The sequence below is a fragment of the Choloepus didactylus genome, chromosome 7 (genome assembly GCF_015220235.1).
Source record: "Choloepus didactylus isolate mChoDid1 chromosome 7, mChoDid1.pri, whole genome shotgun sequence".
Classification (NCBI taxonomy): Eukaryota; Metazoa; Chordata; class Mammalia; order Pilosa; family Megalonychidae; genus Choloepus; species Choloepus didactylus.
Window position 1 is genome coordinate 94,508,942 of NC_051313.1, and position 23,513 is coordinate 94,532,454.

The 23,513-nt window shown below is 36.0% G+C and overlaps 1 protein-coding gene across 23 annotated transcripts in view; it reads left to right on the forward strand.

The window, feature by feature from the left end:
* The window catches only part of DST (dystonin), a 489,857-nt gene that overhangs the window by 297,831 nt on the left and 168,513 nt on the right, over nucleotides 1-23,513 (forward strand). For all 23 annotated transcript variants that reach the window (XM_037843232.1, XM_037843222.1, XM_037843223.1 and 20 more), the window contains 5 exons: nucleotides 15,799-15,911; nucleotides 16,007-16,113; nucleotides 18,898-19,017; nucleotides 21,103-21,198; nucleotides 21,290-21,417. In XM_037843232.1, the coding sequence (XP_037699160.1) occupies nucleotides 15,799-15,911; nucleotides 16,007-16,113; nucleotides 18,898-19,017; nucleotides 21,103-21,198; nucleotides 21,290-21,417 (564 nt within the window). The remainder of the gene's footprint in view (nucleotides 1-15,798; nucleotides 15,912-16,006; nucleotides 16,114-18,897; nucleotides 19,018-21,102; nucleotides 21,199-21,289; nucleotides 21,418-23,513) is intronic.

Sequence of the window (23,513 nt, forward strand, 5' to 3'; positions counted from 1 at the left end):
TTATTTTACTTGCCATTCAAAAGAAAATTGAATATAGTAGACAATATTCTGACTTTTTGGCATTTGGAGATCTGCTTTATATTACTATCTGGGAATATGGAGAAATTTCCTAAGAAAGAAGACCCACTTCCTCTATATTCCCAATATTATGTACTCGTCGTCATCATCATCAATATGGCAATACTCTGGACTCTATCTCCCAATTTGTCATAAGATATATTATTACATAATCCATTCTAGTAAGATACGGGCTTCTTGTTTCACTAAAATTTTTAGCCCAGAGAAGGTCACTTTTCCTTATTCTTTTCAGGTCCTAAATATGATACTAAAAACTGCCTCTAAACTTATTAAAAACACAAAAGGTGAAAAACGGTTATAGTAATTTGGTTTGAAGATTGTATCAGTTACGATACTTTCAGTTTTAAGAAACAGAACACTCAACTAAAAGCAGCTTTTAAGCAATGAAGACGATGTATTATATCAAAAAGAAGTTGCTAGGTAGACTCAAGTTTGTTAATCAAGTTGTTAAGAACCAAATTTCCCATATTTCTGCTCTGTCATACTTAGCATTTTTACTTGATCTTAATAGTCACAGGATTAGTGCAGCAGCCCCAAAGATTAGGATTTCACCTAGTAATGTCTGAGGTACAGCAAAATGGAACGTCTCTTTCTTGTGTCCCTTTTAGAGTCAGGAAATTCTTCCCAGAAGCCCTGAAGTAGGTTTACCTTTGCTTTTCATTGGCCCAAATGGTATCCCATACTTAGAACCAATCACAGGCAAGGGGAATGAGACAGACTGCTCTGATTGGCTCCAGGGCTTGGCAAAGTGTTTCTTAAAGGGCCAGATAGAAAATACTTTAGGCTGTGTAGGATAAATGCTTTCCATCATAATACTCAACTCTGCCATTGTGGCAGGAAAACAGACATAGGCAGTATGTAAATGAACACAGTGTGGCAGGCTGTATTCCAGCTCCTTTCTGCATCTTTTTTTTTTTTTAAACTGTGTTCTATGGTTTATCAGCTACTTAAAGGCAGGGAGTGTCCTATTCAGGTGGCCATATAGGCACAGTGGTTTAAAAATGTGAGCTCTTCCATTTATTAGTTGTATGGACCTGGGAAAACTACTAAACCTTGTGATGTAATGGCAATAGCGATATGTTTGCTTTAAATACTGAATTAGTTCATGTCTGAAATGTGCCTAGCACAGTATAAGTAATAGTTTTAATATGTCTTTGGATTTTGCCAATAACTTAGAAGATAGAAAGCCGTGGTATGTGGAATCTACAGGTAGATGACCAAGTGTATATATAGGGAACTGATAAATGGTAAGGTGAGGGTTTTTTTAGTTCAGACTTGTAGCTCAGAAGCCTCCAAATCATAACCTCTGACTCTAGTTAGTCTAGGGAGTAACTGAATTTATCAGTACCCAATTTTGGGTTGGTAAACAGTTTCCCAGTGAGAATTCTTGACAACAGCTAAATCCATGTAAACACTTACAGATCATTTACTAAGTGCCAGGAACTGTTTTGAGCAGTTTACGTATATTAATTCATTTAATTCTCACAGCACCCTAAGGGGATAGTTTCATCTCCAGTCAACAGATAGAAACTGAGACATCTACTTAAAATCATACAGTCAGCAAGTAGCAAGTTAGGATTCATTACCAGACAGGCTGACTCTTGAGTTCATGCTGTCATTGCCTTATAAGAAGCTAAGTCCCAAGAAAATATTTAATGGGAAACTATGTATTTCTTAGTCTCAGTTATTTTTCTTAGATTTGCAGACTGTTCCATGTTGTTTGCAGAGTTAAATGCATTGCCTAATCTATAAATCCATTAAATTGACAAACTCATTTGATTAGAATAAAAATTATTATATAGAATAGTTGATAGTTTTGATAACTTTCTATATGTGAAACACCCTGTTAAGTGCTTTACATATATTATTTCATTCAGTTTCCCAACAGTTCAGTTTTACAGATGAGGAACCTGGGGTTTACCCAAAGTCATACTGCTAATAAGTTACAGAGCTGGGACACAAATCCAGGCATGTTTGACTTGAAATCCCTTTCTCCTCCTTCCCCTCCTCTTCTCTCCTTTTTCTTTCTTTTCTTCCTCTTTCTTTTTCTCTCCCCTTCCCTTCTGTCCTCCTTTTTATTTTGGCAATTTCAGCATAGAACTATACTGAATCCTCCTTGTATCCACACCCAGTAGCCCCTGTTTTTAAGCACTATCATTGCCTTCCTTTATGGTACAACATTTAAATAGAGGTGTAGGTTGCTGAATTAAAAGAAAAACTAGGATCAACTTGCCTGTATACTTGTCCAAAATAAAGTTCCAGATCTTTTGAGTAAGGGAATGCCAAGTCAATTTAGTGACTGCAAAACATTGCCATCATCACACCACACTTCTCGGTGACCTAAAACATGAGGCCATTAAAAGGCTGTGTTGCTGAGTATTCTTTGCCTAGGATGTTAAAAGCTTCTTGGCCTTTGAGTAAAATATTTGGAAGGTTATACCTAAAGGATTTATGTCATGATGTACCTTTTAGGGTGTGTTCTACTTTCTTCTTTGAAGTTTTTTTTAGCTAGAAGCAAAACATTTAGAAACCAACTATTCTTCTAGAATCATCTACTTTCAAAAACAATGATCTCTGGGCCTTGTCTCTTTAACACTCATAAAGGATTATAAGTACAAAAGGGTGTATGCTGTGCAGTTGTCTTCTGAGTATATGTCACAGTATATGTCAAAATCATAAAGTTTCCTAGGGAAGTTTAATGTTTTAGCTCATATTATTTTAGGAGAGCATCTGGACCTTGCAGATGTTATTTGTTTTGAACTTTTATTTTGGCAGAAAGGTTTTTTTAGAAAATTGTTTAGCTTAAATTTGACCTTTGATTTTCCTAGTTCGCTTTCTTTACTTTGTTAGAGTGTCATGGTAAAAAATTCTGTATATTAGGCTTAAATGCTTGCAAGATTTCTTTGTTGCTGAACTTTTGTTAAATTATCCTGTGCCTCTTAAAATCTTACTGTGGTTTTTTTTCACTAGAAGAAACCTTTCATCTGTAGTACCTAATTTCAATTAAAGTCCTCAGGCTTTCTTTTTACCTAAAAGCAATTAATTGAGTACTTTTTTTATAGCATGTGTAAGAATTAAATGCATAGGTTTGAGCTGCATGTATTTGTCACTGTTGAATGTCTTGATTTATTCTAAAGAGTAAAAGAGACAAAGTTATAAACAATTGAAAAATCACCAAAAGTAGGTTTTGGGTATTCGGCAGTAATAATTACATTTAGGCATTCATCTCTTATTTAACAGTTATTTCTATTTGATAATTGTGATCTTAAATTTTGTGGGGTATTTTGTTTGCTGTGGAAGCATATCCAATTGTCTGGGCTTTATTTTTGTATTCATTATGATAAAAAGTTGACAGATTTTTATTTGGCTTTATTTGGTGATACAGTTTATCTGAGATGGCACATGGATTTGGTTTCTACTCAAATACCAACTCTAACCATATGGAATATTTTGTTGAGAAAGATCTTAAGAGGAAGTGAGGGCTTAGCAGGAAAGAGCCTTGTGATTGCTGCAGTAGGATTTGATAAGAAGGATGTGGTTATAATTAAGAAGAAGGTTTGTATTCTCTAGATTGAATATAAAATATTCAAATCCTTTTAAAGGTTTAGAAATATTGATCTGAAATTGGAACAGGATAATAGCATCTTTTGGATTTTGTGTTCATGTAAATTATGCTGTAAAAATGATTAATTAAATACATTAATTTGAGTAGTCAACCACATTTTTATTAGTATTCCCACATACAATATGATTTTGAAAATGAGGAGCATGTTTTTTGACCCCAGTAAGCAGTATTTTGCGAACAATGCAGTATCTTAAAGTTTTCCATAAAAAACTTAATTTTCTAATGTTTATGTTTCTTGAAAGAAACAGTATATGGAATAAAAATTGGGAGAAATTTATTTAATAAGGTTAATTTGTAGATATTCAATAAAAATGACCCATGAGAGTAAAAAGAAAATACTTGGTACAAAGTAGGTACCCTAGAAATATATGCATAATGTTGACGTCGTGTCAGCTTCAGTCCTGGATTTTTTTAAATATGATAGCTTTTAAAATCATCACAAGACTATGAAATAGATGGCAGTGTCTCCATTTTTATCAGTAAACTGAGGATCAAAGGGAAACTAACATGCTAGATATCACATTCTTTTAAGTAGTACAGGTGGTGGCTCTGGATTCTCAAGCCCTCAAATACTTCTATATAAGTACTTTAGTAATTTCCTGTAGGCAAGCTATATGTCAAGGAATGGAATCATTGAGTAGAACAGTTGGGGTAGCGCCTCCTTGAATAGTAATAATATTCAGAAAAGAGATAGAAAAATATTGTTGAACTTACGATGACTAATAGTATCAATAGCCAACAGCCAATTAAGGCCTTTGCCCCTCATAAGGCAAAGAAAAGAACATTAACTGCTTAACTTAGAGTCAGTCATCTATGAAAATAGCGTTAGCAACGACTCACACTGTGAGGAAGATCATAGATAATAAAGAACAGTTAGCATAATTAAGAGCAAAAATGAAATTTATTGTGGTTTGGTGTCATATTATCCTAGAGGAGGAAGAGCCTAGATTATGCCATGGGTAATAAGAGTGTTAAAGTATTATATGATTTAGTGGAAGAGATCTCAAGAGATCGTTCTATAGATTCTGTTTAAATAGGTCGCTGATTAAATACATTAGTTTTACTTTTAAATCTGAGTTATGAAATTCTGTTCCTTATTCTTTTGAGGAACTTCTATTTTTCATGTTCAGTTTTCAGTGGAAAGGGTTCAAATAATTAAAATACCATTTATCTGTACACGTTTCTGCTTGCTCTGTATAGTTTAAATTTCCATTAAAGAATGTTAATACCCTTTAACCAAAAACAACTAGTAAGAGATCTTAGCAAAATAAGCATCACTATTGCCCCTAGCCTTAATTTTCAATAAAAGGAATAACAAGAAAGGCTTGATTTGATGGACTTAGATCAAAAGGATGTTAGAAAAGCATTTGATGGGTAAGTAGCTTAAATGTAAGAGAGAATGGAGTAGTTAACTGAGAGCTAGTAGCCAAGGGATTCTAGCCATATCCCAAACGCTAGTGGATTAATAAATCACCAAAAATTAGGGTAGTTACACAGGAGTAAAATTCCTGATAGTACTGTGCATTCTTCAGAGGTAGGTGTTACAAAGCAGTGTTCAAGTGATAGTCTACTTCCCTTATTTAAGTATGTGCTCAGGCAGCACAGTAAAACTGATTGACTTCATCCTGAGAAAGATAAAGCTCTGATTTCCAGCTCAGCCCCTGACTTGACTTGACTTTATCAATCTCTCCAAATGGATATCTGCCCTAGAACATTTGATGAAAGCCAACTTCTAAAACAGCAGCGCCCAGCATCACTCAGTGTGAAAACATGTCTTCCTGAGCAGGCATGGACATGAATGTGCACCCGCAGGCCTGAAAGAAAAGTGCAAAATGTGCGGCAGGTTGTGCGAACCCAAGGTGGTGATATGGAAAGACACTAAGTATAAGTCTAAATGCTAAGGGGTGTGTGTTTTGAAGAGAGCTTAGTTCTGCTTACTAGTTTCTGCTTGTTCTTCTATTTTCAATTTTTCCCATTCATTTAAGGCCCCTGGCATTCTTTTAATTGGCATGTTTTAAATATATTACCCAAGTAATACTCAAAACCCAAGAGGATATGTTCAGGGCCATACCATTTAAATATCTTCTAATTAAGCAACTAGGAGTTTTTCACTTGTCTTTGTGTGTAGTTGGGTAGCAATTATTTTGTCTGTTGTTTGCATTTTGAATTAGAATTTAATGAGGCTGTCATATTTCATTGTATTAAATGTTTAAAAGGTGCTGTAATTGGGAAGGTCAGACTGGAAGGCTGTGGTCAGAGTCATCTTGTTTAATGGTATGAACTGGAGGCCTGCCTGTGAGTCAGTTGCACTTTATAAGCTAAACTGGATTGGACTGGTTTAATACTGGGCAAAAAGCCCTTTAGGGTTTGAAATGTTCCCATAGGAAGTTAGATTATTATTGACTAAGTAGTTCTTTTCCCTCAGACCCAGTTCTGCCCTCAGGCTATAGAACCTGGAAGGGTGTGCGAGGGTGTGTAGTTTTGTGTGTGCACACATGGGTGTGGGCCCTGGTTTGTATGACCAAAAACAAGACACAGACACTGAATCCTGAAGGTTATTAATTTTAAAAAAATGTAACAAGTATTTCAGTTTGTACAGAAACACACTGCTTATTTATTTTGCAAAATGAACTCAAATAAGTGGACTCTCAGGGCAGCCATATATGACTTCTAACCATCACTACATTTGTAAATTCTCAGAGAGCTCACATACACTACTTGTAAATGTATCTGCATCCAGGTGAGGTGTGTGAGTTAGTGTTCATATTCATTGACTGTTCTTAATATAGCCACATATTTTTACATGCAGTTTTGGGAATATAATTTGGCATGTAAATATTTGGAGAAATATTATATTACCTTCTTTCTATATTCTGGGACCTCTTGCCCAGATTAATTTACAGAAATTCTCCATAATACTAAGCCTCCCATTATGGTATGAAATAGATCCTTATAGATACGAGTAAGGTATATTCTCCTAGTTCTATTTTGTGAGGCAGAAAACTGAAAAAAGTGACACAGCTCTAATAGGAAGATGGCTTCTGGTTGTCTCAACCTGAAAGCCTTGTAAACTTTGTAATAGTTCCTAGTGTAGGTAAGCACACCTTGCTGCAGTCCTTTTTTTTTTTTTTTAATTGTATCTGTGATTAAAAAAAAAAAAAACTGGTACGGCAATATATTGACATAATAAAACATCAAATAGAATAAAAGGATAAAAGTGTATATCTTGAATTATGGTCACCCTTCCCCATGTTCCCAGTCCTTTTTTCCAGAGGCAACTACTGTTAAGTTTCTTTCATATTTTCCCAGAAATTTTCTATGCATATGCAAACACCTATTCTTCTTTGGGATGGTCGGCTTTATTGTCATAATTTATATAAGCACTTAATCTTGAACATGTATATAATCTTTTTCTTAAGACATAAATGAGAGAATAGTATATATGTATTTTGCATCTTTTTTTTCCTCAGTTTATTTTGGAAGTCTTTCCATGTCAGCACAAATAGATCTACTTTATTCTTTTTAAATGGCTGCATAGAATTCTATTGTATGGGTGTAACAATTTATTTATAGCAATTTATTGATAGACACGGTGTTTTTTACTATTAAAAATATTGCATTAAAACACCTTTGTGTGTGTCTTTGGGCAGATGTATGAATGTGTCTATAGAATACGGTCTTAGAAATGGGATAGATTTATCCTCATCTTATTTCATCATATGAAGTACCTTAATATTTTCTTTTATACCAGAGTAAAAATAAGTTGATTTTCCCCCTCCTTTCTGTGGGGGATGGTGGTGGTATTTATCTCTTAGTCATGAAGGCTTACTTAAAATTTACTTTCACTTCACAAAACATAGCTTCAGTACTGAAGGAGTTACTTCTCCATTAGAATCAATACTATTTTCTGTATTTATTGTCGATGAGACTGTTATGGGGTTGATTTATTCTCTGTGAGTTGATAATCACAATTCATTAACTGTCTTCTAATTTTTGAGGTTGTTAGATTCCAATCTTGAGACACTGACAAATCTTGCTATAAATGATAGTGCTTCAGTTTTTATTCTTTGCCTTGTTAGTAGAGAGTCACTTTGTAGAAAAATAGGAAGAATATTTGAAATAAACTCAGGCATCTAGTTGTGAGAACAAGGGAAAATTACCTACAGAGCTAGTTGCCACCCAGGAGTTTTCGGCTTTGTTTCTTTTGACAACACATACCCAAATATGAGCATAAGGGAATGCTGACACCCAGTTACACAACTGTGGGTGGATCTTTTGCATGTTCATATTTATTTGCTGGAGGAGAGGAGAGGAAAGGTCTTTTTTTTTTTTTTTTTTAGGGAGGAGCACATGAGATACCTTTTTTCACCAATAAGAGCAGTAAGAATATGCTATGCCTGAACATGATTTAATCCATAAACAGTCTGAACAGTCATCTTTAGGAATGTGTTAGTGTTATGGTAACTGCTCTGGGATAAGTGAGACATACTTAATACATGTTCTTGTTGTGGGTTCTGTTGAAGAGCACATGTCGTAAGTTAAGTGACATGTGGCTTCATATATGTGTGTATGGGTTGTGTTCTGGAGTGTAGATGTTCTAAGACAGTTCTGTAGGTAAGTAGAGTGTGGTTATTTTTTGGTTTCCTTTTTTTTTTTTTTTTAAACTTCCGTGGAATCCCTTTTCAGTTCTTTGCAAGCTGCTGAGTACATACTAGTTTTCCAATGAACCCCAGCCATCTGTTTGTCTGTGCACGTACCCAAGCAGTTTAAGCACACCAGAGAAAGCCACAGTTCTGAGAAGATTGTTTCTAATGCAGCTTCGTGATCACCAGCTGCAAGTGGTCTCTCAGTTCAGCAGTCCTTTGCTATCTGTGTTATTCACTGCTTCTCTCTTTCCTCAGACTTGGTTCTCCCACCACATTTCCCTCCCTCTTAGCAGATGGTCTTGACTCCTGCTCTCAGAGAAGATCAGAATAGCAGGCAGGAAGTCTTTCCTCCTGCTACCAAAGGTACAACCTACCTTCATCTGGATCCATCTGTTCCAGCTATCCAAGGTCTGTCTCCCTCCCTTTGTGCTCTGGATCTCACTTAACCATTGCCTCAGAAACCTTAGGGATCTTTTTTCTTTCTTAAGGATATTCAACTTTTCCCTCTCAACCAGATTTTTCTTATTGGCTTTTAAACATGAAAAAGCCTCTTTCATTAAACAAAAAAACAATAAACTCTCCCTTAATCCCATCTACTACCTATGGCATTCCTCTCCATCAAGGCCAGACTTCACAAAAGAGATGTCTACTCCCTTCATCTTCATTTCTTCACTTGCCAGTTACTTCCCAACACACTCTGATCTGGCTTCTGGCTGTACAATTCCGTCAAAACACTTCTTCCAGGGTCATGAGTAGCTTCCATGTGGCTAAACCCAGCAGATGTTTTTTAAGCCTCATCTTACTTACTTCTCAGTATTTTACCCTTTTGACCATTCTTTTCATCTTGCAATTTTCTTTTCCCCAGCTCCTGTGACACTGCACTCTCTTGTTTTTTCTCCTATTACTTGGGCTGTTTCTGCTAACTTCCCTTTTCAGACTCAGCCTCCTTCACAAGGCCAGTAAGTGCTGGAGTTTTTCAAGGTTGCATACTTGAAATTCTCTTCTCTCTCTGCTTTGTCTCTGATCCATGCCTACATCCTTAATTACTGTAGCCAGTGTTATAAAACTAAGTTCTGTGGCTATGACCTTTTAAATATTTCCTGACTTTGTCCTCTTCCTTCTACCACTGCCATAAGTTTTTTGCAAGCTACCGTGGTCTCCTACCTACATTCTTTGGGAGTACTTCTGCTCCTTTAAATGTCTTCTCTGGCCTCAGATCTGATCATTTAATCTCTTGCCACCCTCCTTAATGCATTTTAATGACTTTACAGAGTTCTTAGAAAAAAGTTCAAAATCCTGTAAGAAGTCCATGAGAATCTCCATCATCCTAGCTCCTGCCATCCATATCCATCTAGTGTCATCTCTCACCATGTTCACCATGTGGGCTCCTCATGCATGCACTAGTTTTCTGGGAGTCATGCTCCTGCTAACCACAGAGCACCTGCATGCTTCTCCCTTTACCCGATGCCCTTCCACCACGTTTTCTCCTGGTTTACTCCCAGGCTCCCTTTGGAGCTCTGAGCTCTCCCTGTACTTCACTGGGAAAACATTCTCTGAATCGCAGCCTCATGGCCCATCTCCTTCTCCTTTGTAGCAATGCCTAGCCAGCATGTTGTGTGGCACATTATAAATGCTCATTAAATATTGAGCAAATAATGAACATGCTAATTGTTGACTAGAAGAATTATTTTTTATTTTCATACCAAAGCATGGATTTATGCCTTCTCTGATTATATTTTCATTACATTGTTAATATAGCAATAGATACTTCTTAATAATCTGTATATGTTGCTCTTTGTATGTAGTTTCAAAAATACTTTTGTGTATATCCTCTCAAAACCTTGTGCAAATCAGTTGGGTTTTCAGACCTTATGCCAGGAGCAGTCCAAAATGCCCCCCTCCACCATACATACATTTCCAGGTGCTTTCTAGGGATAACTGGAATTCTAGATGACTCTAGTTTTCAGTTTCTCTAATTCCTGATTTTCATGTAAGGGATTTGAGACACAGGTTGCAGGCTATGTTTTCAAAGTCATAGAGATAGATAAAGGGTCAGGATACCTGAATCACAACCCTGTGATTTTTTTTCACCTCAACATAGTCTTCTTTCTCAAAAATATAAAACTTACTCTTTTTTTAATTGAGAAAGAAACTGTTCCCTAGTTTTCTTTTGGATGACTAGATATCTCAAAGCACAGTTTACTTAAGTGGTTTTTTGCTTTGGAAAAAAAAATCTATTACCAAATGCTTTCATTTCCATACTTTACAGTATTAGTCCATACTTTCAGAGTTAGTCCAATACTAAATTTCACCCCTGGCAGACACTAAATTTTATTTAACAATAAAAGGAAAAATTGGAAAATAGTTAAAGGGTTGCTGTCTCTGCTGAGGGCATAAAGGAGTAGTAGGTATGTTGGTGTTTGTGTATGCTTTGTGTTTGTCTTGTTAAAAAATTATCTGATAGTATTGCGAAGCTTTTACCAATTTAAAATATATTTATAATTTTGGGGGAAAAGTGAAAGAATTCTAAGAGATGAGCAATTCTAGGATGGCTTCATTCCCAACCTTGCCTGATAAGAATCACCTGCGGGGAAGGGAATTTCTTGTTAAAATACCGATGACTAGGCCTTTCTCCTTATTGAAGTGTGTACTTCAGGCAAGTTTGGGAAACATTGGTATAGTATATATTGATGAGTACTGTTTTGGTAACAATCTGGAACTTTATCTTAGTTCTTATAATTAATTTTTGCATATGTAAACATACACATTTTCCTATGTTTCGTTATGGCTGTTACCATCATCATTGTTTTCCCCAGTAGCAAAAGTATAATTTCTTCTATATTTTCTTTATTTTGATTTTGAGTGTTGCTATGTAATCAGACAGACCTGGCTTGAAATCCTGACTCGGCCATTTAACTGGTTTATGTTTTTGGTCAAATTATAAATCTCCTTAAACTTCAGTATTTCATCTTTTACTTTAACATAATAACACAACCTCCTGCCTAGGATTGTTGAGAGGATTAGGTGAGATAATACCTTTAAAACCTTTAGTGTACTGCCTGCCACATTGTAGGTTGTTGTTTGGTTATTGTTATTATTTTATAAAGCATTATTCTGGCACTTTTCCAGAAACGGAAGATGAGAGCATATTAGAGCATAAGAGAAGGGAGGAGAACCTAGAGGCATCAATTTATGCTTTTTGAAACCTTATAATTTACCCCTTGTGTGTTGTTTTCACTCCATGCCTATTTTCCAAGTTGTTTTCAGCAGAGAAAACCCTTTAGGAAACCTCAAAAGGGTGTGTGCTTGCTTTATGTAGTGGGAAGCTATGATACTGTATCCTGCTCCAGTTGGTTGGTTAAGGACTTGCAACCCTGGTTGGGAGCAATAAATGATGGCTTTGTCTATATAAAAAGAACAGATCTAGGAGTTTGAATCATTAGGATGTTCCAGTTCCCACAGCTCATTTATTCCTTCATTGCTCATTTATTCATTAAATATTAATGTGCCAGACATTATGCTAGATGTCAGGGATATAAACATGGATAAAACATAGCCCTTGCCTTCAGGAAGCCCAGAGTCTAATGAGAAAGATATGCATAGTTATAACAAAATTGGTAAATATAGAAATAGAGTTAGCACAAAGCATTTGGGAACAGTGAAAAGTATTTCCTGGAGGAGGTGATGGTGAAACCAAGTCCTACAGAAGAATATGTATTAGTTGACTAGGCAGTGTATGGTGTTGGGGTAGGCAGTGGACATTGCTTGAACAAAGGAAAGAGACAATAAAACCTGATATACTTTTGTTTCTGGAGTGGGAAGTGGGCTCTGTTCCCTTTCCATCCCCAAGACGCATAAAGGGGAAATTTCTCATGCATAGGAAGGGGTTAAGATGCCGGATAGCCAAAACCTAACTGTTCAGTCCACACAAAAAGTAATTATTGAGTGCCAATTGAGTGCCAGTGCAATCCTAACAACTCGATGAAATTCAAAGCACTTAAAATTTTCATACTTTGTAAAAATCTTCTGATTTGGACCTTGACTACTCATATATCTTACATCAGCTGTTGTTAAATTTAGGGTGCAAGAAAAAAATTTGTACTAATGCTTTGTTCTCTTAGCTATATATCAGTGCCCCTCTAGTAGGTTCTGAGGCAATTTCTAATTATTTTCCTTCCAATTTTGACTTTATTTCCTGTTCCTTAGAGTTGAATGAATCAGTGTTTGGCATGATTTAATGTGGAAGCCTTAGTTTGTCTCAGCTATCCATAACACTATATAAGTCAAATTTTCCTGCAGAATCCTATCTCATTCTCATGTGAGTTAATATATTAGCAAGGTGTTTGAGGCTGGAAAGTTACTTCATTTGGGTGTGTCTTGCATGCCACAAAAATTTCTTGTGCAATTTTAATGTTCAGCTAGCTTTGGCTATCTGTTAGCGTGGCTCGCCAGTAAAGTAAATGCTACGTATACATATAGCAAATACACACCTATATATCTCTATTTTATCTAGGGAGAATGTTCTTTTAAGATAAGCGTTGTAGGAGAGACAGACATTACTTTTACTCCAAGCTGTTTTCTGTTTTGGCAATAGCATTTTGTTGATGCCTTTTTGCCTTGTATTTTTGGAACAATTTAAAGATATTAGCATGCATATAGGGTTTTTCACTTCTTGGCCTTGTTTTGTACTTTCGTTTTATGGTCTCATCTTTGCTTTTTCTTCTATTTAAAATTTATCTTTTTGTATTTTCATTTCTTTGTAAGCTTTTTAAAATAATGTCTGAAAAAAGGTGGGATATAAACATATGTTTAAAAAATTACTGTCCATGATGATTAAGTCATTTAGAAAAAATTACAGTATCATAGAGTAATAAAAAAAGTAAGAGTTAGAAGGGCCCTTTTACAAAAAGACTAATATATAGATTGTATTTTATGATATTGAAGGGTTTCCATAAAATAGGGTTTTTAGAATAGTTAATGCTCAAATATCTAAAATATAATTTAGAAACATGTACAGCTTTCTGCATGTTTACAGTATAGCATAATCCTGTTTGGTTCATTAATCCTAAAATGGGAATGAAATTTGCTGTTACTGTTCTGCAAAAATGAGATGTTACAGTGAAATGAAACCTTTAGAATGAAAAGAGAAATCTTCTATATATGAAAAATAGCATAAATTTTTAAAAGTTATATTATCCCAACGAGACTGTGAAGAAGAAAGGCAAGAGCACTTGCCACTTCTGGATGCTCACATTCACCAGGAAAATAGAGGAAAGGCAGATTGAAAGACCGAAAATGATCAGATCGTTAGGAGAGGAGCTGGTGGCGGGGCAGGGGGGTGGTGGTGGGTGGGTAGAATTTTGAAGACTTTTAGGCTATGTTAGTTTTACATAGTGGTTTTAAAATTTTCCCTTCCTTCCTTCTCAGCATAACCAATTTTCTGTATCAACTGCAGTCTTTTAATGGAGGACAGTCATTTCAGTTTTGTTTCATTAAAGTGTTAAATATCATGATAAAAGAGATGACTTACCCAAACTTCAGTGTATTATGCAGCTGCTTTTGTGCTGAAATGAGTATGTCATTCTAAAGGAAGTTTTATGTTTTTTTCCTCTTTGTCAAAAACTCGATTCTTCAATGACTTTATTCATTCTCTCTGGGATTACTCAGTGTTTGTTCTCTTTGCTAATGGCAAGGTTCATATAACAACATGCTGTTTCTTGTTCTCAGATTTGGCAAACTCAGAAAGGCTGGTCTTTATTTCTCCAAAATGTGTGAACTTTATGGAATCAAAGCCATTTTTTAATGAAAGAAATTTAGACACTTGTTTTTGTCTAGACTGTTAAACACACCTGTTTAGATTGCCCCTTAGTAATCTTGAAGTTGGGAAGTCCTCAACATGCCCCCATGTGAATTAAAAAAGAAAATGTTATTTTTAGAGACATGTCATTTGCCTCTATTGCTTTTAGTAGATTTATTGTTTCTAAAATAAATGTGGGATCACTTTTGAGTGATCGTATTGATGGCATGTGAAAAACAAGAATTTCCTAATGTCCTGGGATTTGGGTGAGTAGGTAATGGTGGGTACATTTCAAAGTTATGAGCATTTCAAAGTGATATAACTGTAAATAGACTTTTGGGGGAACTGTATCATCAGGTTAAAAATAAGAATACAAATTGCTATTTATCTTTCTAAGATTAATGATATATGTTCAAAGAATTTCTCATGTAAGTAGCCTTCCAAGTTGTATTCATGGTAATTTGCATTTCATTCCTTCCACACGCTACCTTCCGGCCCTCCCACTGTTTCTATGATTCCCCCAATGATTATTTTGAGAAAACTGGAATGCCTATGGAGGTTGTAGAGTACCTTCATTTTTAAGTTCATAAACAGGTTCTTAGCTGGTGATTTTGGGGTTGGGTGCCAGTTTTTTGAAGGCTCCACTTTTTCCATATTGTTTCTATATTCTTTTAATGCATTGGTTTTGAGATGGAAGTTTCCTGGCTGGCTTCTGGCTTTGAGTTAAGTTTCCAATTACTATATTTTTCCACTTGCTGTCCAAGGAGTATTTGGGGAATCTTGTCTTGTCTCATGATGGTAGAGCTAGCTTCAGTGTATCCTCATGGTTTGGTGTCACGTAGTCTCATAAATTAGAAAGAGGTAAAATCTGGTGTGTCACACACAAACTAGTGTTTATTGTAGTAATTCCTTTATGAGTCAAATTACTAATTATCCAACCTACCTGTCAACTTCTCAGGAGATATTTATCGTCTACTATGTACATGTCACTCTGTCTTAGCAGAAGGATAGAATACAAAGTCTATTAATACTCGGTTCTTACTATCTTGGGAGAAACAAATATGTGCATGTACATTAAACAGTGAATTAATAGGACAAAGAAGTGTATGCTTATCCTGAGTACCAAATTAAGTGACACAGGTCAGGACTATAAGGAATCAGGACACAGGGAGAGAAATGGGGCCGGGAAGATCAGGAGGCTCCACAGAAGGATGAGCAGGATTAAAGAAGACAGCAGAAAGAGGCTAGGGCTTCCAAGACGGGGGTAACATGGCTTGGCATTGAACTGAGCACAAGCTTTTTGTGTTTGAGGAGAAACATTGAGAAGATGCTGGTTGGGTTGGGGTGGTGGATCTTATTAATGGGTTGAATAGGATGGATCTCCATGTATTGTCTAAGTCTATGAGGAATTTGTAGTCATTGTTGAAAGTTGTATAGGTTCAAATTTTTATATTTTCCTTGTTCCATTTGCTTTGGGCACATAAAGATTCTGAGAGAACTAAGCACAGTTAAGTGTTTGAAAATCTCTGTATTTTAACACAGGCTTAGCATTAATATTTGCAGAAGTTGTTATGTAAATAGATGCACATATAAATAAAAATGTTAAATTGGCACATGTGAAAACTTCCTTACTACTGTGAATTTTTTCCTAGGCCAGACCTGATAGACATGAATACTGTTGCTGTTCAAAGCAACCTTGCAAATTTAGAGCACGCTTTTTATGTAGCAGAAAAAATCGGTGTTTTAAGACTTCTGGACCCTGAAGGTGAGTTGTCTTTCTTATATGTGGACTAATGTGAAATCTGATCAAAAGTAATCTATCAACATTGTGAAATAATCAATTTATGTTGCTGCTTTTAGATGTTGATGTCTCCTCACCTGATGAAAAATCAGTAATAACATATGTGTCATCTCTCTATGATGCATTTCCCAAAGTCCCAGAAGGTGGTGAAGGCATCAGTGCAAATGTGAGTATTGCTTTTTTCATAGTAGAAGCTACTGATTCAGAAATTATCAGATGATTGATTTCTTTGTTAGTGCTTTTTACAGGTTTCAAAGTTCAAATATTTTTTAAAGAATTTGAGTTAGTATACTATTTAATAAATGGATACTGTATGCTTTTCATGACCCTATTCCATCATTAAAATTAAAAAGTATATCCCACAGTTGTATTTGTTCTGTGTCGTAAACATAGTAAGGCTATTCTTAGTTGCATGGCATTTTATAAATAAAAGCTATAAACCACTGAACTGTGGAGAGTTTTGATTTTTAGGTTGATGCTGTTCTACAACTGCTCTATTTGCTTTTCTTCTGAGTATAGCATATCTCATTTTTGAAAACACTTTCAAGTTTATTAACTCTTGTGATCCCATGAGATAAGATGGCCAGAATTTTTTTTCTGATTTGAAGTTGAGGCTCAGAAGGTTGTTTGATTTGATCAAATTAACAGAGTTCTTTAGTTAACAGGACATATCTTTGGACTCTTTATAATAGTCCACTGTTCCCCAAAGGTGTGTGTCATTTAATTCAATTGTTTATTATGTAGTGGTCATTTTAGCAAGTATGTATGCATTTCTGGAAGAGAACAGAAAACCTGGTGCATGTTATACATTTGGGGATGCTGCCTGTCACCTTGGCTCCTCCCCTTCTCCTTGCCTATGACCTTTTACTTTACTTTGAAGATACAAGAGCTCATGTTGATGACCTTCCTTTTCTGTTCTCTTACTTCTCCTCTGTGTGCAGTTCTTTCTAGACTTAGTTCCAGTCTCTTTCTCTTTTTCTTTCTCTCAAAGGTCTTATCCTCTTCTGATCCATGAGTAAGTTGCTCTCATGCTGATACCCATCCTCTCCTCTAATGTCTGCCATTGATTCAGTAGTTTCTTGTCCCTGTATTTAACCATGCTCAAGTCTCCATCTTGGGTGTGGAGCATGGGTGGTACTTACAGCTTTGAACCTGCTGCCTCCTTTAGCAGATTAATTATTTCACACTCCTATCACCCACCTAAACTCCTTATTCTCAACTAGTTGGCCTATCCCCCAAAAGCTTTCTGGCTTTTGTCCTATCTTTCTGCTGAAGGCAGGTCTCAGGAAGTCATCAATTCAAATTTTTCATTAAGTTACATTTTCTTACAGTTATATCATCTATCATAGAATAAGCCAGAGGCTGAGAATGAGCAGCCCATGGTCCAAACCTGACTTGCAGATAGGTTTTGTTTGGCATACACAGATAAAGCGCTTTTAAAGGTTTTAAATTATTTGCCAACAAATTTTATGTCTTACTGTGACAATTAAATAGAGTATATTTAGTGTGTATTTATTCACATACATACACAACAAACAATGCCTCACATAGGGCCCTGCTGCACTTCGTAGGTGCTAAAAGTTGTCCACACTTCATATGTTCAGGGATCATTTATTTTTACCTCCTTTCCCTTTTTTGCATTTTCAAAGCTCCACTACCCTGGCTTTTGTTTGCCCCTCTGAATACTACTCCTTTCCCTGCCTGATCCCGCTTCCTCTTCAGAATTTATCTGTAGATGTATCACAAAAACTCTGTCTTTGACCTTTTTTATCAGTCTCTGAATGATCAGTACTGTTGTTATTTTCTTGCCTAGATGAGGCCTGACATTCATTGAATGAAAGAAAACACTCCACTTCTTTCTCTCTGTCCTTGATACCTTGCGTAAACTTTTCACCTCATGTGTCCAGATACCTACTGGTTTGTTTTATTTGGCTGTTCCACTATCATCTGAAATTCCTTGTATTTCCAACTAAACATTTCATCTTACTTCTACTAAACTGGCCTGTTTCTTTCCTCTCCTGCTGCTTCTGTTAATGGCTTCTGTTTGCCCATTTACTTGGGCTCAGAAAATTTGGATTATCATTGGTTCTTCCTTTCCTTTACAACCAGTTAACTACCGTTTCTTGTTGAGTGTTCTCTTAGAATGTTTCTTATGGCCATTTCTTGCTTTATCTTCTCCCTACATCTACCCTGTTCCTGGCTCTTACTCCTTCAACTTAGAGCTATTATGAAAGCCTTCTCAGGGTTTGTCTGTCTTTAGTTTTTCTTGTTTGTTTGTTTGTTTTGTTTTGCTTTCCTGTTACAATCCACTCTACCTACTGTTGTCAAATTAATCTTCCTAAACACTGATGTCTTTAGCTTGAAAACCTTTAGTGGCTTCCTATTGCTTATGAGATTAATATTCCAAATATTTTGAATTCAAAACTGCATAAATTCACCTTTACCTATCTTTTCAACTACTTCACCCCAACATGAAGTGTTTACTTGGGCATTTACTTGGGCGTTAGCTAGGCCATTACCATTTCAGTGTCCTGACTCACTTGGGACTCCCTGTCTTTTTATTCCCTACACCAAATACTTGTCACATCAGAACTCCTCAGAGACTGCCTTTCCCACGAAGCCTTTAGTGGTTCTTGTGGAGCATGTATATCCTTACATGGTTCTTATCTGTACGTCCAACATGTACTACACTTTTCAGTTATTTTGATACTTGATTAAATACTTGATTAAATTGGCTTTCAGTATGCTAGCCCTGTATGATAGCATGTTTCTAAAGCTGTTTGTGTGGAAAGGAATGGAACTGTATGGAAAGTAAGAAAATATTTAGTTGGCTTTCTCTGTCAGGCTTAAAGACATGTAAATTCACAGAATGACTTCTGACTATATTGTGTTAAGACATGAATGTTATTATCTATGGACCTGGAGCTTTTCTGTCATTTTATTGTTCTAGGATGTTGAAGTCAGATGGGTTGAATACCAGAACATGGTGAACTATCTCATCCAGTGGATTAGACACCATGTGACCACAATGTCTGACAGAACATTTCCCAATAATCCTATAGAACTGAAGGTCAGTGTCACTATAGAAGTTAAGTAGTATTCATTTGATCATTAAGCTTTTAAAGAATGCTGTAATATTTAGTCCCATAATTTTATAAGCTCAAGAAAAAATGACCTTGGTAAGTCACTAATAAATGAGTGAAATTTTTATTTACAGCTCTCATTATTAAGCAGAGCAAAAGTAGGTAAACATTAATAATACTTAAAACATAATAGCAACAATAGCTTAAAGAAATGTATAGTCCCTTAGCTTTGGATTGTTGAGAGTTTAATGGTTTAATTTGAGAGAAAGTCTCTGGAACTGACATTGCCAAACTTTTTTTTTTGGTACATGGAAAACTGCTTGAATCCTACCAGATGGCTAGGGGAGGAGGGACTCTGGGAAATTTGCAGAACTGTGACTGTGGTTGAATCCTATTAAAAAAAAACTGCCTTAAAGCCTTCTTTTGTATAACCAGAGGTACATACTGTATTTCACCATGAATTCATGAATAAATACCTTGCAGTGTAAATGAATTCATGAGCATTTGCTAACACCAAAAATCTTAGGTTAAATTCTTTGAGGTAAAGACATTATAGAAATATAAATGAGGGTGAATGTTGAAGGACCAAAGTTAACTTGTGTCATTTTATACATTTTGATTGTGTAGTAGCAAAATTTCAACCATTTAAAAAAACAAACCCAAATATTAGCTACAAATCTGATTTCTTGATCCATTGGCATTGTTTTCATGATCAAACAAACTGGAATTGCAAAAACTCTAATAACCCAGGGTGGGCCCTGTGAAAGTTACTCATTGTGTTCGGGCGTCTGGATGGAACATCTGTGGACCACCTCTTATTCACCTTGCCACAGGGAGTTTGTTCTTGGCACAAAGTTACTTGGCATCAGTTGATATGATGTTTTTTAAGAGTTCTAAAGTAGTTTGTGTGCTGTCTCCCGAAGTAGATTTAACCCTTTCCAGGGAAACTTTTTACCTTCTATCACGAATAGTATTTAGCACATAGTATTTAGCACATAGTAGCTTATAGTAGCTTTCAGTGTTTATTGTCTGACTGAAGTTCTAAAACATTGTATTTTGAGTTCAAAACAATGTTCATATTTCATATTCAAATATACTTACTTTCCAGTGGATTCCTATCATCCGTACACTTGGGTAAATTTGTGCTGGCTTCTGTTTAATTCAGATTCTTAAAACAGATTCTTAAAGTTATGGAAGAAGTTTGAGCAACCACACAGGTTACTTGCTGGTGCCCAGGATAGAGGAAGTAGAGAAAAGAGAATGTATTGTGGAGGGAAAATGCACAATAATTTCACTGGCCAGCAAAACATTGAATGAAATCTTCAGAAATGTACTTGCCTGAAGATTTGCAGGGTCTTGTTTTAAATCAACATGAATTAGGATAAAGTGATTAATATACATTTATTAAATGTATACATTTTATCCACATAATTTTTATGAAGGTCCTTTCAAATAAATATAGTAAATAAATTATATTTAAGAGGTTTCCAAATTAATGTCTGCAAACTAGGTAATAATTTAGTTAAGGTTAACACTTCTACAATAATAGTACTGGTAACCAATAACATCTGTCTTAGTTTATCTAAAAATCTGTTTAACTCAGCCAGTGGGACATTGAAACCAAGTTTAGCCCTGTCTGTCTAATAAGAATTCTGTTTTTAAGGATTTAGCCATGAAATACAAGCGAGCAGTTTTTTTTTTCCCCTCTTTGTGGAAAGCTTCATAGATTGTTTTTCCTAAAACTAAAAGCTAAAGTGCATGATTTTGTAACATGCATTTTTTAAGGGATATGTTTTCTTGTGTGGATGATTAGAGAGTTTTAGTAGAGCCATAGTTACGGTTTATCATCCAACTCCCCATGCGGCACATGTTGAATCATAATTACGCCCTCATCAAGTCTTATATAATGCAGGTCCCCAATTGTCTGGGTATCAGTATTGCCTGTGAGTGGCAGCTTCATAAAAGAACTCCATGAAATCCATGTGACACCAATAAATGGCATGTGATTTTATGGGCTAATAAAAACAGGGGTTGGAAGTTTGGCCCTTATTTTATTTTTCCTCTCATTTCAGGCACTTTATAATCAGTATTTGCAGTTTAAAGAAACAGAAATTCCACCAAAGGAGACAGAAAAATCAAAAATTAAACGCCTATATAAATTACTAGAAGTAAGCAGAAATTTCCTTTTGTACTATCAAACATAATGTTTTGCTATTTTTTACATCTTTGCTTCACATTAAATGTCCTGTTCTTCCCAAGATTTGGATAGAATTTGGACGCATCAAACTCCTTCAAGGTTATCATCCAAATGACATAGAAAAAGAGTGGGGGAAACTGATTATCGCCATGCTTGAGAGGGAGAAGGCTCTTCGTCCAGAAGTAGAGAGGTAGGTAAGGGATACCAAGTGGGGAAGGGTGTAGTCTCTCTTTTCCTGTGGAAAGAAATTAACTTTTGGAACCAGACAGGACTAGGATAAAAATTTACGTTTTTTACTTACTTGCTGTATGACCTTGGATAAGTCATTTAGTGTTTCTGAGGTTCCATTTCCTTATCTATAAACTCTTCCAAGAGGTTTGAGTAGTAAATCAGTGGAGTAATATTTATAAAGAGCCTATTAGGCTGGGTTGGTATGTGACGTCTCATCTAACAGGGTGTTACAGTTTTAAAGCCAATAAAAATTACCCGTGAGAAGTTTTCAAACTGGCCTCAAGTCACCAGAGCCTGAAACTGGAAGCTCATTAAGTCAAGAATTAACTTACTTTGTTTCATGTTACATCTTTGGCTATGGCCTTATTTCCTGGGGCCATGGAAGCTAAAGTCTAACCTGTCTCCATTTAAAGGGCAGTAGGGTGGCATCTAGAAAACTTTACTCAGTGAATGTCAGTTTGAGTTCCCTTTCTGCTACTTTTCTACAAATGCATGTATTCTGTGATGTCATCCCTGGCTCTTTATCATTCTGTGTCTCCCACAGCACCCGGTTGCCCAGGAAGATACCCTTATTCTTGGGAAACAGTTGTTGGATAAATTTGTCCCCATTTTAGAACTTACCTCACAGCCTGGCTTGTGATAAATGGGAATTGGCATCTGTGTTCCTCATCAGCTGTGCACACCAAGGAGCAGGGTCTTGGTCAGGCAGTCCTCTTCAGCATTGTCTGCTACCATGTCCTCCCTGCTCCCTGCAGGGCAGCCACCCTAGCACTTTCTCAAGAAGGAGCTCTTATGTGCTAAGGTCCTGCCCTGCCCCCGACCCAGGATCCTAATCATCTTTTAGATCTCAGCTCCGGTGTTTACCTCCTCAAGAAACATTCCATAATTGCCAAGACTAGGGAACATATCATATACTCTTGAATTTACATGTATTGTTCTTTTATTGTGCTTATCGGAGGTGTGGTATTATATTTATTTCTATGATTGTTTGATTACCGACTGCCTGTTCCATAGAAAGGATCTCCAAGAATGTGGAGACACACTCTTGTGTTTGCTTTCCACTGTGTCTTCAGGGCCCAACACAGTGCCTAGACATAGGACAGGTACTCATTTTAGTCCTGTTCTTTGTGCCCCACACATTGCCTTCAACATTGTTGGAATATGAAATAATGCTTTAAAGATACAAGCAAATAAGTCTAACTTGGCAATCATTTAACTGTTGAATTACTAATTATACTCTTATTAAAGCCCAATATTATATTTACATAGCTGGATCATTAGGACCAAAAGAGTCTTGAAACCAGGGTGGGACTTTTAGGAAGGAGGTAATTATGGGTGATTAAAGTGCAGTAGTAAACTAATCATCAGAAATAATGGAAAAGTTTGCCAGAGAAAGGATATTGAGTAGATTTTTTAGTCATGAGGGCGGTAGCTGGGGTTTTTTTTAATGTAATTTTATTGAGATATATTCATACACCATAAAATCCCTCCAAAGTATATAATCATTGGTTCACAGTATCATCACATAGTAGCTGGATTTTAATAAATGTTAGTAAAAGAATTCAGTGGTTAAGAGTTCAGGGCCCAGGAGCCAGTCAGTCCTGGATTAGATTATTAGTTCCTCAACTGACTGGCTATGTGACCTGAGACAATTTCTTTAATTTAGCTTCTGTAAGCTTTTAGTTTCCTTGTTTGTAAACAAGATGTAATAGTACCTACCACATTTGGTGGTTATAAGTGTAAGATGAGATAATATATGTAAAGTGCTTAATTTCCTGGCACATAATAATTGTTTAATAAATGCAAGGTGCTGCTATTACTATTTTAAGCCTTTCTGTTTAGCTATATTTCATGTCACTCTCCAATTGCCCCTTTCTTGCCTTCTGAGAAGAAAACATATCTACCGTTTGAATGAAGAAGCAAGTTTGGCTTTGTTATAGCAGGTATAGGGAAATATTTAGGAGCTTGGTTGTGTTTAAATGTCTTCATTTTTCTTGATACAACAAGTTTTTTGGCATTAACTATGCATTATGAATAATGGCTAACTGGCATGGG